This window comes from Scyliorhinus torazame, chromosome 4, assembly GCF_047496885.1.
Source record: "Scyliorhinus torazame isolate Kashiwa2021f chromosome 4, sScyTor2.1, whole genome shotgun sequence".
Taxonomy (NCBI): Eukaryota; Metazoa; Chordata; class Chondrichthyes; order Carcharhiniformes; family Scyliorhinidae; genus Scyliorhinus; species Scyliorhinus torazame.
Window position 1 is genome coordinate 55,535,407 of NC_092710.1, and position 15,940 is coordinate 55,551,346.

The window sequence follows — 15,940 nt, forward strand, 5'->3', positions numbered from 1 at the left end:
AGATTCGATGGCTCACCTGTGCGTGGAGGAGACTCAGCTACTGTTTGTCGGTGACGGAAGGCGAGGAGGAGGCGGCGAGGTAGGCCTTGAAACAGCGGCCTGCGGATCGAGTTCCAGTCAGTCAGGTTTGAGGGCCGATTCCATAGTGGCGTTGTAGTTGATTAAATTGATGTGACCATCAATTCACACAAAACCAGGAGAAGTAGTAAACTGTGGCTTTAATCAACTAGAACAGTGCCTGCCTGCGACTGCTCTGTTAGTGGGAGCCGCCTACAGGGCGACTGCTCCTTATACCTCCCGTCAAGGGATGGAGCCAGGGGCGGAGCCCACACAGACCCAAACATGCTTACAATGGTTCATAGGTGGAGCCCACATGGGCAACAGCGTAATACAGATATGCACATGGTGAATTGTTACAGCAATACATTCACCACACTGTTGCAAGTGAAGCATGTTAAAAAAACTGCCAATGTCAGAATAAGTTGCTCACTGTCAGGCAAACCCATGACTGTGAGGAGCTTCTAGCTTCACAGCTGAAGGCTATTGCTAATGAGGAATTGGCCTTGTTAGTTGTGAGAGCACCTCCCAGCTGCAGGTTGTGTTTGCTTCTTGCTCCTGTTGGTGACTGAGAATAGCTGGAGGCTGCCGAAGTTGAGAAAGAAGGGAAGGAAGATGGGTGGTTGCCTTTCAGTCTCTTTTACCTGTTGTGCGGCGAGGGGAGGATTTTGGCGGGCCTACTACCGGGCTGAGGATGTAGGAGGATTTGCTCGAGCAGTGTGTGGATATTTTTAAATATCTGTTTTGTGCGTTGACTGTGTATTCTGTTATGGACTTATGGGTTACCTGTTAATGCCCCCTGTGTTCCTGTTGGCTGGTCCTTGGACAGGGTGGTGAAGGAAGATCAGATGCTGATATTACAGTAGAGGAGGGGTGGTGGCCGGGTTCGACTGCGCAGCCCGGAAGTTGCGTCAGGACTACCGGTGACTTGATATGTTCAGTGGCCATCTACTGCTCCTGTTATGGGAGCTATGCAGGTCACTGGTGTTCCTCATTTTCCTTTTGTACTGTGTTTGTCAGGGTGAGTTGGACGAATTGTACGATGGATACCATGTAACTGCGGATTATCTTTTTGCCAATTGCAACCCCTCCTGCCCCTGTAGCCTGGGAGTCGCTGGAAGATGCTGCCTATGCTGGAGAGGTGGAGATTGTTTTTGTTCTCTCTCCCTCCACTACTATGCTCCAGGTTGGTGAGACCTTCTGGTGGTCGGTTTACCAAGCGGCTTTCGACTGATGCAAGTCCACTGTAGGTGCTGCGGGGTGACGGGGTGGGGGAGTCATTTCTGCATCGTTGGCAGTGTATTGATCTTTTGCCTAGCGGCTGTGTTTGTCTGCTGCAACCCCTCTCGCTGCTTTGACTCGGCAAATTACCAGCGCTGGAGAAGAGGTGGGGTGTTCTCTCTCCTTCCGCTGTGCTCCATGTCAGCGTGCTCTTTTCCGATGGTCTGTGCTGCTCGCTTTGGTTTGAGTGGCTTCTTAGCACCCTCCCACAGTTGTAGTTCTGATGCTGGGGCCGAGGGGTGGTGTACACTGCCTCGGCAGCTGGTGGCATTGTTCATTTATTCTTTTTTTTGGTTTTCGTCCTTGGTACGCTCTGTGGAACTCGCTGCCCCATAGTGCAGGGAATTGTTCAGGGAGTCATTAAATTGTTTCAAGGAGCAGCAAGGTGGTGCAGTGGTTAGCACTGCTGCCTCACACCGCTGAGGATGATGGTTCAATCCCAGTCCCGGGTCACTGTCCGTGTGGGGTTTGCACATTCTCCCACTGTTTGCATGGGTTTCACCCCACAATCCAAAAAATGGGCAGGGTAGGTGGATTGGCCACACTAAATTGCCCCTTAATTGGAAAAAAAAGAATTGGGTACTTAAATTTAAAAAAATATAATGGTTTCAAGAAGGAGATCGATATATTTTGGATTTTAAAAATGGGTGAAAGGGATATGGGCAACAGCAGGGAGGTGGATTTGAGACCAGGAATGATCTGATAAAATGTCGGAACAGCTTGGAAGAACTGAATTGCTTACTTCTGTTCCTATGTTTCTACGTATGGCTGGTGTCTTCATTGTCTTCCTGCCTGTTTTGTGATTTCCTTCAGTGGTTGCTCTGTATTTGGTTTTATTTATAATACTCTAGTCCTGTTCTTGACTGAACTGTGCCCCTCTTGGGAGGGTTGGAATGGTTTTCTCCCTCTCATCCGCTGTGCTGTGTTGGAGTGTCCTTTTCCAGTGGGCGAGCTGGTGAGTCTTTGTTCTTAGGGCCAAGTGATTGGTATCCTCATTGTATTGTCTTTTCTATTTTGACATTTGCAGGTTATCTGCTGGTGGCTGCAAATTGCAGTTTTCTTACTTTTCTGTTTCAGAAGGAAAGACCATTTTTTCCATGATACCTGGGTCAGGGGATGTATGTGCACGGGCAGTACGGTAGCATTGTGGACAGCACAATTGCTTCACAGCTCCAGGGTCCCAGGTTCGATTCCGGCTTGGGTCACTGTCTGTGCGGAGTCTGCACATCCTCCCCGTGTGTGCGTGGGTTTCCTTCGGGTGCTCCGGTTTCCTCCCACAGTCCAAAGATGTGCAGGTTAAGTGGATTGGCCATGATAAATTGCCCTTAGTGTCCAAAATTGCCCTTCGTGTTGGGTGGAGTTGCTAGGTTATGGGGATAGGGTGGAGGTGTTGACTTTCCAAGAGCCGGTGCAGACTCAATGGGCCGAGTGGCCTCCTTCTGCACTGTAAATTCTATGAAAAAAAAAAATTCTATGAATGTGTCCAGAAGGCAATCTGTTTAAAGCAAGAAGACGCTGCGGGACCTGGTGTGTGACATTCTTCCAAATGGGCCACCTGATGACGCTATTGAAGAAATGCTTTTGCAGATTGCTAATGCTTTTCTTGCTAGTGTGGTGAGTGCTGCATGTAACTGGCATACAAGTGTGAGATATTCAATTGTACCTTGAGCGCCAGTGGAATATGTGGATGTCAGGATTAGGTTCCGGTGATATTGAGCCGTGTGGGTGAACTTCCACGGCTGCAGCTCCTGGACAGAGAATGGCACGGATAAGTGGAACAAGTAACCACGGCGATATGCCTTGGTAACGTATTTCTTCCGCCAGGTGCACGGCCTGAACAATGACATGCAGTTCCTATTCATAGGCCCAAGGGGTCTCTGTTACTCCCTGCATGCACTGCCCATCTTTTACCAGGACCTTCTCAAAATTTGGAATATGCTCACCTCACGCCGCAGCTCTCCCGTCTGTAGTAGTGGCTGTCGTCAGTGAGCTGCTACTCAGGAATCTGCATCTCCACCAGTACCATTTTGAATGCTGGCGGAGCGAAGGGCTGTGGCTGCCGAGGTGACCAGGGTCGGGAATGTGCTGGGTGGCGGGAGTGGGCTGGATGACACCGCGCGTATTGATACATCGAGCAGTGGTGGGTGTCCAGCTCACAGTCGATGCCACCAGTGACCTCAAAACAGTTGTGCACGGACCCGACGCCAGTCATGGTCTCGAGGACGCACAGATGTGCACTGAGCGGACCCTAGCTCAGACAGAATTCCACATTGGACCCAGGCCCTGAAACTTCCCTCAGGAGCCAGGGCTCCACAAAACTAGCCGCCTTGCGGAAATGCCCTATGTGCCTTCCATACTGCATGGAGGGATATTTGCTGCTGCTGCACACCTTTTACCTCATTGCCCTCACCCAGACACACCTTGGTGCACCTCCCACTGGGGGTCGCTCTCCGGAGGAGTCCCCCCCTCAATCTTGGGGACCTTGGGTGGAGGGTTTGCACGCAGCAGTACCAAGCAATCATCGTTGGCACCAGGTCATGGACTCTCCAGATGCCTGCCTTTTTTTACGACTTTGTGGAGTCCGTGAGCCACATCTACATTAAACGTTTGAGGCTGCACCCCCTTTTTAGTTTATCAAACTTTTTATTACAGTTTTGTTTGCACTTCAGTCCCACGCTCCTGATCTACTGGCACCTGACAAAGCGGGGAGGGGGGGGGGGGGGGGAAAGGAGGAGGAGGATCTCTTAGTGAACCTCCTCCTGGGCCTGGCAAAAACTTGCCATGAACAGGTTCAGGCAGTGGGCGATCAAGGCCGTCCAGTCCGGCTTCTGGGGCACGATCTATTGAGCACCACATGGTTGCTGATGCACATCAGGTGGAGGCAGGAACATCCAATGGAGTCAGGAATCGGATGTCTGCTGGACACCCGGACTCGCCGAGCCTCTGAACAAGGTCATCCCAGAGCTGATGCAGATGATGGGACACAGCTATGAGATTCAGGAGGGGATGTCAACGACACTCCAGTGAGTGCATAGCCGATTGAAGGAGTCCCAGAGGCTACGGGCACTATGTGAGGCCAAAACTGCAAGGTGGGTGACCGCAGTGAAAAACCTGGAGCACAATGTCAGCATCTTAAGTGGCAGTGAACAAGGCATGGCTGAGGGCCTTGGCACGTCCCAGTCGCTGAGATGTCCCAGATGCAGGTGAACATCCCCAAGGCACTGCAAAGCATGACCCAGTCACGAAGGACCATCGCCGAGGGAGTCGACATCATAGCGCAGTCAATGGGGACTGTCAGGACTGGCCAAGCCAGATGACTCAGAGGCCTCTGAAGCTCACTCCAGCTGCCCCATAATCCCGTATAATGCCCCATGGCCCTCCAGACCGTCAGGGAGGAGGAAGCACTGGAGGCCAACTTGGAACTTGCCACCAAAGAGATGGTGGTGGTCTTCAGTTCTTCTGAATCATCCTCTCCTGACACCAGTTCATCTCAAGAGCAGGAAGCAGAACAGCGACCCCTGTGACACCAGAAGTCAGCCAGGGCCAGCTCTGGGCTATCCAGCGGACATCCGCCAAGGGCAACAAAGGCCACAGGGCATGGAAAGCAACAGGCTGCCTCCACTTCTGACGAGCACCCTGGGGACAGACCTAGATGTAGCAGTGGACCACGAAAGATCAAGGAGAGGATCAATTGGGGGACTGGGGGGAGCACTATCTGTATAGCGAGGGGCATGGAAATGTCAAACGTTCACAAATGAAACATATTACACCTGATACATGTGAAGCCTTTGTCACCTTAATCTTCACAGCGGGCCTGCCTGCACCAAACCCCTGTTGCCCTCAGTTCCTCCCATCCCCTCCGGGCACAATGGATCAAGATCAAACGCCCCCAATGCAGACCTCATTCAGAGGATGGGTGTGAGCGCACAGTCAGCAGAAAAACAGGACTCCGACTTTGGCATAAACTGAGGAGCACTAGAGCTAACCTCACAGCAAGTTATCATCACTCACCTGCCTAGTATATTGACCCACTGACTGTGCCGACACAAGCTCATCACCCTGGGGTGATGTTACACAGACCCTTGGACAGTGGATCAGCGGAGTTGGGGAGGGGGGCTTTGGGGCAGAAGGAAGGAAATGGGGAGGGGAAAAGAGGGATTGGCGCAAGGAGGAAAATGGGGAGGGACGATTGGGGCGGGGGGTGAGCTGACGGACGAAGACTTGTCCTATGAGAATCGGGTCATCTCCCTGGTCCTCCAGGCATGCCGCATCAATGCTGCTGCCTGTCCACCATCCTCCTGGGCTGTTGTCAAAGGCACAGGAAAGGATGAGATCTTCACCATCCTCAACATAATTAGCAGCAGCGCCAGGGATAAAGTCAAGATTGACACTGGAGCATAGAATAATGTATTATCCAGACAAAGGCTACGGGAAATAGATCCGTATGCATCACCCAGATTCCAGCATCCAGAAGCACCTCATGGCTTATGGCAGAAAGACAATCCCCACCAAAGGTGCAGCAATCCTCCACTGCACACAGGGAAATTTCAAGTTCCATAGAGTTAATCAGAATGTAAAGCCACTACTAGGGCTTCGGAACAGCATTGCATCGAGTCTCATTCAGCTTGGTGCAGAAGTACATGCTCTACAACTCCTAGCCTCAGAGACAACAGCATATAGAGACCTCTTCAACTGTGATATCATTGGTAACCTACCAGTTGTGTACCATGAGACTAGATGACTCCGAGGAGAGTACCAGTAACCACGAAGCAGAAAATTATTAATGTGCTGCATCGGTTAACACAGTAGGTTTCATAACTCTATAGACGAGGCCATGGAATGGTTTTCAGCATGGTTGCCGCAGTAAGAAAAGATGGCACAGTCAGGATATGTAGTGCCGCATAAAAGACTAATCCAGGTGGTGAGATCAGAATCACACAATACTAGAGTACAGAAAAGGCCCTTCGGCCCATCGAGTCTGCACCGACGCATGAAAGGCCCTGATCTGCCCACTTAATCCCACTTGCCAGCACTTGGCCCATAGCCTTGAAGGTTACGACATGCCTAGTACTCATCCAGTTACTTTTTTAAAAAAGGATGTGAGGTATCCCGCCTCTACCACCCTCCCAGGCAGTACATTCCAGACCGTCACCACTCTCTGGGTAAAAATGTTTTTCCTCAAATCCCCCCAAAACCTCCAACCCTACAAGGTGTCCCCTCGTAACTGACCCTTCAACTAAGGAGAACAGCTGCTCCCTATCCACTCTGTCCATGTCCCTCATAATCTTGTACACCTCAATCAGGTCACCCCTCAGTCTTCTCTGCTCTAGCGAAAACAACCCAAGCCTATCCAACCTCTCTCTCTTACTTAAATGTTCCATCCCAGGCAACATTCTGGTGAATTGCCTCTGCACTCACTCCAGTGCAATCACATTGTTCCTATAAAGCAGTGATCAGAATTTTGCACAGTACTCTAGCTGTGGCCTCACCAAAGTTCTGTACAACTCCAACATGACCTCCCTGCTTTTGTAATCCATGCCTCTATTAATAAAGGCAAGTGTGCCATTGATAAAGGCAGTGTCCCATAAATCTTTTTCACCACCCTATTAACCTGCCCTCTGCCTTCAAAGATCTGTGGACAAACATTTCAAGGTCCCCTTGTTCCTTGGAACTTCCCAGTGTCAGGCCATTTGTTCAATACTTCCTTGTCACATTACTCCTTCCAAAATGTATCACCTCACACTTTTCAGGGTTAAATTCCATCAGCCACTTTTCTGTCCATTTGACCATCATGTCTATATTTTCCTGTAACCTCACTGTTAATCACCCGGCCAATCTTTGTGTCATCTGTTAACTTACTGATCCTACTCCCCACATAGTCATCTTTGTTGTTTATATAACTGACAAACAATAGAGGGCCCAGCACAGATCCCTGTGGTACGCCACTGGACACTGGCTTCCAGTCACTAAAGCAGCCTTCTGACAGCCTGCCATCACCCTCTGACAGCTAAACCAATTTTGAATCCACCTTATCAAGTTACCCTGTATCCTATGTGCATTTGCCTTCTTAATAAGTCTTCCAAGTGGGACCTTGTGTAAGGCTTTGCTGAAATCCTTGCCTCTATTCAGGCCGCTAAGTCTGCGCCGATCACGTGTCCTATCTAGACCAACCGCCTGTATCCTCTATACCCCTTCTGTTCATGTGCCTATCCAGATAAGTCTTAAAGGTCGTTAACGTATCTGCCTCAACCACCTCTCTTAGCAATGCAATCCAGGCCACTACCACCCTCGGTGTAGAAAAGAACTTCCCTCACACATCCCCACTGAACCTTACCCGCCTCACCTTGAAATTGTCATTTCCACCCTGGGAAAAAGCCTCCAACTGTTCACCCTATCCATACCCCTAATAATTTTATAAACTTCTATTAGGTCAGCCCTCAGCCTGCGTCTCTCTAGGGAGAACAATCCCAGTTTATTCAATCTCTCCTCATAGCGAATACCCTCCATACCAGGCAACCCTTTCTGCACTCTCTCCAAAGAATCCGCGTCCTTTTGGTAGTGCAGTGACCAGAATTGGACACAGTATTTCAAATGTGGCCTAATGAACGTTCCGTACAATTGTAACATAATTTTCGAGCTTTTGTACTCGATACCCCGTCCGATGAAGGCAAGCATGCCAAATGCTTTCTTTACTACCATTTCCACCTGTGCTGCCACTTTTAAGGATCTGTGGTCCTGCACACCCAGATCTCTCGGTATCGCTATGCTCCTGCCATTTATTTTATAACTCTCACCTGAATTGGATCTACCAAAATGCATCACCTCGCATTTGTCCGGGTTAAATTCCATCTGCCATTTCTCTGTCCAATTTTGCAGCCTATCTATATTCTGTTGTATTCTCTGACAATCTTCATCACTATCCACAACTCCTGCATTCTTTTATTTATTTATTTATTTTTTATAAATTTAGAGTACCCAATTAATTTTTTCCAATTAAGGGGCAATTTAGCGTGGCCAATCCACCTAGCTTGCACATTTTTGAGTTGTGGGGGCGAAACCCACGCAAACACGGGGAGAATGTGCAAACTCCACACGGACAGTGACCCAGAGCCGGGATCGAACCTGGGACCTCGGCGCCGTGAGGCCGCAGTGCTAACCCACTGCACCACCGTGCTGCCCTAACTCCTGCAATCTTAGTATTATCCGCAAACTTGCAAATCAGACCAGTCATTTATATATATTTATAAATCAGTCATTTATATATATCACAAAGAGAAGTCATGAAACTTCTGACAGCCGAAGACTAAAACGAGAAGTTCCTTTTCAATCGGTGCATAGGGAGTCTTGGTGTCAGCGAGGGCTCTTGAAGCTAAGGCCATTGCTCTGCCATTCCGGATGCAGACTGAACCAAGTCTGTGCTGGGATATGTCTGCTGATATGAGCATTGCTCGAACATCAAAGTATTGTAAGACCGGTGAGGCCGTGAGCACTTGTTCAGGTCTACTGAAGGCAGATGTGTGGTGCTCTTGCCAGCACCATTCAACGTCCTTGTGGAGAAGTTGGCAAAGAGGTCCAGTGACCTCAAAATAACACAGGTTAAACTAAGAAAGATAATTTGTCATACCAAGCAAATGTTGTAAAAAACGTGCTTGTCCACAGGAATGGCCACCTGTTGTGTAGTCCTTGTTTTGTCTGGATCAAGTTTTATACCACCTGCTGTGCGTAAATGACCCAAGTAAGGAACTGGTTGACCCTGAGCCTACATTTTGCAGGGTTAAGCTTTAATTGGATGGTCTCGATTCTTCCAGGACAGGACAAAGCTGTGCATCATGGTCTTGCATAGTGACCCCAAACAAGAATGTCACCAATGATCTCGCAACGTTGGCCTGTAAAGAGTTGCTCCATGCACCAGTGGAAAACTTCACTGACAAACGAGATCCTATAAGGCATACAACAAAATAATATCTGCCTACTGGAGAGATGAATGTGGTTAGTTTCAAGGATTCCTCATCTAACAGAATCTGGCAGAACCTGCATTTTGCATTGAGACTGCTGATCACTTTGGCATTTAGTATGTCTGCTATCACCTGTTCCACTGTCTTCATAGGGTGATGTGGTCTGAGCAGCACCTTGTTTAAGTGAAATGGGTCATGGGAACATAAGAATTGGAGCAGAGTTAGGCAATTCAGCTCTTCAAGCCTGCTCCGTCATTCAATCAGATCATGGCTGATCTCTTCCTAGTCTCAAATGCACCTCCCCACTTGTTGCCCATATCCCACTTTTAACTTCAGAAATATATCTATCTCCTTCTTGAAACCATAAAATACTGCACGAGTTCCCACAAATTCACCCCTCTCTGCGAGAAGTAGTTTCTCCTCATCCCAGTTCTAAATCTATGGCCTCTCAACCTATATCTGTGACCTCTCGTTCTAGATTTCCCACAAAGGGGAACATTTTGTGTAAGTTTACTTTATAAATCTCTTTTAGTATGAACAAAGGTTGGATAGGCTTGGGTTGTTTCCGCTGGAGCAGAGAAGACGGAGGGGTGGCCCGATTGAGGTGTACAATATTATGAGGGGCATGGACACAGTGGATAGAGAGCAACTGTTCCCCTTAGTTGAAGGGTCAGTTACAAGAGGACACAAGTTCAAGGTGAGGGGCAGGGGGATTTGAGGAATAACCAGAGGGTGGGGGGGGGGGGGGGATGTTGTGGAATGCACTGCCTGGGAGGGTGGTAGAGGTGGGTTGCCTCACATCCTTTAAGAATTGATTGATTTTTATTGTCACATGTACCAAAGTACAGTGAAAAGTATTTTTCTGCGGCCAAGGGAACGTACACAGTACGTACAGAATAGACAAAAGAATAATCAACAGAGTACATTGACAGTGGTGCATCAACAAATAGTACCTGGTGATCACTTGGCACGTCTTAACATTCAAGGCTACTGACCAAATGCTGGCAAATGGGATTAGGTAGACATGTTAGGTGTTTTTCATGCAGATTTGATGGGCCAAAAGGCCTCTTCTGCCCTGTATTATTCTCGGATTCTGTGAAGTCAAAGATGCCTTACAAGCGAACATTACATCCAGACAACTGCACAACGTTATCTTGAGGGGCTGGCCAGAATCCCCATGGGAGCTTCACTACAAGCTCCACACATTCTTCGCCATCAATGATGAAATGACCAGACAGGATAGACTAATACTGTCTGGCCTGCGATTCGTCAACTATACTATACACACAACTGCACCAAAGACACCACAGGTTGGAAGCAACCATATACACGGCCAATAAATCACTGTACTGGCCCTCCATGTACGCAGACATGGAAAGGAAAATGTCCAGATGCGCATTGTGCAATGCACTCAAGCTGCATCAACCAAAGGAACCTCTGTATTTACATTAGGTCCAATGGTCATTCACAGAAGCAGACATCTTTGAGTGGAATGGTAAACAACATTTGTCCTAGTTGATTCACATTCCATGTGATTTGACCTCGACTAGCCGCCAAATATGACAAGTAAAACAGTAATCATCAAGCTTAAGAGACATTTTGTCACACACTGCATCCCAGAGACTAATGACAAACAACCCTCAACAATTCATCTCCGCTGAATTTCACAACTTTGCACACACATGGGAGATTGAGAATATCGTGAGCAGCCCCCAATATCCATAGTCAAACAATGGAATGGGCGGTTTGCTCAGCCATGAATCTCTAGAAACATGCAAGCAATTACAGACTGGTAGTAGAGGTATTACGGTACCTGGTAATGCTGGAACACCATTGGTAGAAATTGTATGCTTCCTATTGGTCATGCTGTATGGTAGCTCCGCCCTGCTAGGTGGGGTATAAGAGTCCGTGCCACCCCAGCAGCCTTCATTCTGCCATCCTCGGCTACGTAGTTCGAAATGGAGTTATAGGCCCCTTCCCAGAGCGCATGCGCCCCCTTATGGAATTCCCCCTCCCTCACTGCTCCAAGGCCCTGAAGCGCTGCCTAGGGTTTTTCAGTTACTACGCCCAGTGGGTCCCCAACTATGCGGACAAGGCCCGTCCCTTGATCCAATCCACAGCTTTTCCCCTGTCGATAGAGGCCCCCCAGGCCTTCAACCGCATCAAAACAGACATTGCAAAGGCCACGATGCACGCCATCGACGAGTCCCTCCCCTTCCAGGTCGAGAGCGACGCGTCTGACGTAGCTCTGGCGGCCACCCTCAACCAAGCGGGCAGGCCCGTGGCCTTCTTCTCACGTACCCTCCATGCTTCCGAAATCCACCACTCCTCAGTCGAAAAGGAGGCCCAGGCCATAGTAGAAATTGTGCGACATTGGAGGCATTACTTGGCCGGCAGGAGATTCACTCTCCTCACTGACCAATGGTCGGTTGCTTTCATGTTCAATAATGCACAACGGGGCAAGATAAAAAAACGATAAGATCTTGTGGTGGAGGATCAAACTCTCCACCTACAACTACGAGATCTTGTATTGTTCCGGGAAGCTAAACAAGCCTCCTGACGCCATGTCTCACGGCACATGTGCCACCGGACAAGTGGACCGCCTCCGAGCCCTCCACGAGGTCCTCTGCCACCCGGGGGTCACTCGCTTTGTCCATTTTGTCAAGACCTGCAACCTGCCCTACTCCATCGAGGAGGTCAGGACAGCCACCAGGGACTGCCAAATCTGCGCGGTGTGCAAACCGCACTTCTACCGGCCAGAGAAAGCGCACCTGACAAAGGCTTCCCGTATCTTTGAGCGCCTCAGTATGGACTTCAAAGGCCCCCTCCCCTCCACCGACCGCAACACGTACTTCCTGAACGTTATTGACGTGTACTCCCAGTTCCCATTCGCCATCCCCTGCCCCGACATGACCGCAACCATCGTCATCAAGGCCCTCCATAGCATCTTTGCACTGTTTGGGTTTCCCGCTTACATACACAGTGATAGGGGGCCCTCCTTTATGAGCGACGAACTGCGTCAATTCCTGCTCAGCAAGGGCATCGCCTCGAGCAGGACAACCAGTTACAACCCCCGGGGTAACGGACAGGTAGAGAGAGAGAACGGGACGGTCTCTGGCCCTACGGTCCAGGAATCTCCTTGACTCCCCCTGGCAGGAAGTCCTCTCGGATGCCCTCCACTCCATCCGGTCACTGCTTTGGACCACAACCAACCAGACACCTCACGAACGTCTCCTGGTCTTCCCCAGGAAGTCCTCCTCGGGGACCTCGCTCCCGACCTGGCTGGCAGCTCCCGGACCCATCCTGCTCCAAAAACACGTGCGGGCGCACAACTCGGACTCGTTGGTCGAGAGGGTCCACCTTCTCCACACTAACCCCCAGTACGCCTACGTGGCTTACCCCGACGGCCGACAAGATACGGTCTGTCTACGAGACCTGCCGCCCGCCGGAGCCCCACGCACACCCCAGCCATCCGTCCCACCCTCTCCTCCCCTCCCCTCCACCAGGGCACCTTACAGGAGGATCGGTCCTTCCGCCTGCCCCGTTTAGGTCCCCCCCACCCACCGACGCACCCCACAGGCGCTCCCTTCCCAGGTTAACCGTTTTCCCCACCAGCGCCGTCGAGATGTGTCGAAGCTGCCACAGAGATTGAGGCCACGCTCCCGAAGTCACATACGCCCGAGCCACCACCGGAGTCACCACCAAAGCTCCGACGATCGCAGAGGATGACCAGGACCCCCAATCGACTGATTGCTTCATTTTAAATTGTAAATTTAAATCATAAATTGAAAATAGTTACTAGAATTGTAAATAGTTACAAAGCGCTGTACGGAGGTATTACAGTACCACCATAACTAATTCTACCACATTGCCATGTTTTAGTATCAGGCCACCACCCCCGCAGGACTCTTTTTTTAACGGGGTGAATGTGGTAGTAGAGGTATTATGGTACCTGGTAATGCTGGAACACCATTGGTAGAAATTGTATGCTTCCTATTGGTCAAGCTGTATGGTAGCTCCGCCCTGCTAGGCGGGGTATAAGAGCCCGTGCCGCCCCAGCAGCCTTCATTTTGTACCTGAGCTGCTGGGGGAAACATCTAGCTTATTAAAGCCTTCAGTTGGACTACAACTTCACTTTGGTGGTCATTGATCGTGCATCACAGACTACTCCTCAGCCTGCAAATCATACACGTCAGCACAATTAATTTTTCCCACATTCGCCAGGGCCATGATTTCTACTGCCAGGCTCTGCTGCAGCCTAAACTTGAAACCAATGTCAATGAGGCCCTCCTGCAATGCAGATTGAAAAGCAAAATGCACTATTATTAAGATGCCCATATACTTGGCTCTCTAAAACCAGGTCAAAACCAGTATTCAGACTGTACGTGGCCATGATCAGTTGGCAGTGGTACTCAGTAATGCCCCACAACTGAACAGCTACATGGTAGCCTCAGATGGTGCCCACTGTGTATGTGATCACCAAAAGTGCAAGTAGCAGAACCAACACCAAAAGATAACACAGCATTTCAATCTTCGAGCTTATGGCACCAGCCCCCCATAGCAGTGGACATGCAGATTCCTACTGAGGCCAATGGAGCGAATCCTGCACATGCAGATGAAACATCCTGTGTTGCAAACCATGAGAGGACACTGGCCGAAAAAAGACTACACCACCACCAACCGGTGTAATCACACACTCAGGGCGCCTGAGCAGGCTGAACATAAGATTCTATGACATTTAATGCCACTTAGCTTAGAACTGACTTTCAAGTTAAGTTTCCTTTCCAACAGAAAAATGCGGGGGGGGGGGGCGGGGAACCAGAAGAGACGCGATGGGCTATGCACCACCTATTACAGCCTAATTCGTGCCTCTATTGTATTTACATAACATTTATATGTAAATAGTTATGCCTTGTCAGTTTGGTTACTTGCATGTCACACAAATGGTCTGAACACAGACACTGTTACATCCCACACCACCAGGTGTCCCAACTAAACAGGGAAGATGTAGACAGAGTGGCCACATGGGAATTATTCCCAGGAGCGCAGGCAGACTACATGTATTGTATACAGATGCTGAGCTTCGGAATAAGCTACCTTTGTTGGAAGTCCTTGATGTTGGTGATTTGAGGAACCCACAATATTCAACACATCCCATAGATCACTGGTGAACGGGATTTTATAAGATCTTCAGAAGGATTCACAATAACTGATGATTGTTTAAAAGAAATCCATTAAATTAAAATTCTAAAATTACCATCTGAACTGGAGTCAATAAGAAATCAGAAAACCCTCCATTTGTTAGAATCATAACTAGCACAAAGGAAGATGGTTGTGGTTGTTGGTCAGTCATCTCAGTCATAAGAACTAGGAGCAGGAGTAGGCCATCTGGCCCCTCGAGCCTGCTCTGCCATTCAATGAGATCATGGCTGATCTTTTGTGGACTCAGCTCCACTTTCCGGCCCGAACACCATAACCCTTAAGCCCTTTATTCTTCAAAAAACTATCTATCTTTATCTTTGAAACAATTAATGAAGGAGCCTCTACTGCTTCACTGGGCAAGGAATTCCATAGATTCACAACCCTTTGGGTGAAGAAGTTGCTCCTAAACTCAGTCCTAAACCTACTTCCCCTTATTTTGAGGCTATGCCCCCTAGTTCTGCTTTTACCCACCAGTGGAAACAACCTGCCCGCATCTATCCTATCTATTCCCTTCATAATTTTATATGCTTCTATAAGATCCTCCCGCATCCTTCGAAATTCCAACGAGTACAGTCCCAGTCTACTCAACCTCTCCTCGTAATCCAACCCATTCAGCTCTGGGATTAACCTAGTGAATCTCCTCTGCACACGCTCCAGTGCCAGTCTGTCCTTTCTCAAGTTAGGAGACCAAAACCGAACACAATACTCCAGGTGTGGCCTCACTAACACCGTATACAATTGCAGCATAACCTCCCTAGTCTTAAACTCCATCCCTCTAGCAATGAAAGACAAAATTCCATTTGCCTTCTTAATCACCTGTTGCACCTGAAAACCAACTTTCTGCGACTCATGCACGAGCACACCCAGGTCTCTCTGCACAGCAGCATGTTTTAATATTTTATCATTTAAATAATAATCCCTTTTGCTGTTATTCCTACCAAAATGGATAACCTCACATTTGTCAACATTGTATTCCATCTGCCAGACCCTAGCCCATTCACTTAACCTATCCAAATCCCTCTGCAGACTTCCAGTATCCTCTGCACTTTTTGCATTACCACTCATCTTAGTGTCGTCTGTAAACTTGGACACATTGCCCTTGGTCCCCAGCTCCAAATCATCTATGTAAATTGTGAACAATTGTGGGCCCAACACTGATCCCTGAGGGACACCACTAGCTACTGATTGCCAACCAGAGAAACACCCATTAATCCCCACTCTTTGCTTTCTATTAATTAACCAATCCTCTATCCATGCTATTACTTTACCCTTAATACCATGCATATTTATGTTATGCAGCAACCTTTTGTGTGGCACCTTGTCAAAGGCTTTCTGGAAATCCAGATATACATAGAACATAGAAAAATACAGCACAGAACAGGCCCTTCGGCCCACGATGTTGTGCCGAACCTTTGTCCTAGATTAATCATAGATTATCATTGAAT

At 48.8% G+C, this 15,940-nt stretch overlaps 1 protein-coding gene across 1 annotated transcript in view; it reads left to right on the top strand.

The window, feature by feature from the left end:
• The window catches only part of LOC140411359 (uncharacterized), a 144,840-nt gene that overhangs the window by 36,105 nt on the left and 92,795 nt on the right, over positions 1 to 15,940 (top strand). The window contains 1 exon segment of the mRNA XM_072500481.1: positions 1,161 to 1,243. Within this exon segment, the coding sequence (XP_072356582.1) occupies positions 1,161 to 1,243 (83 nt within the window).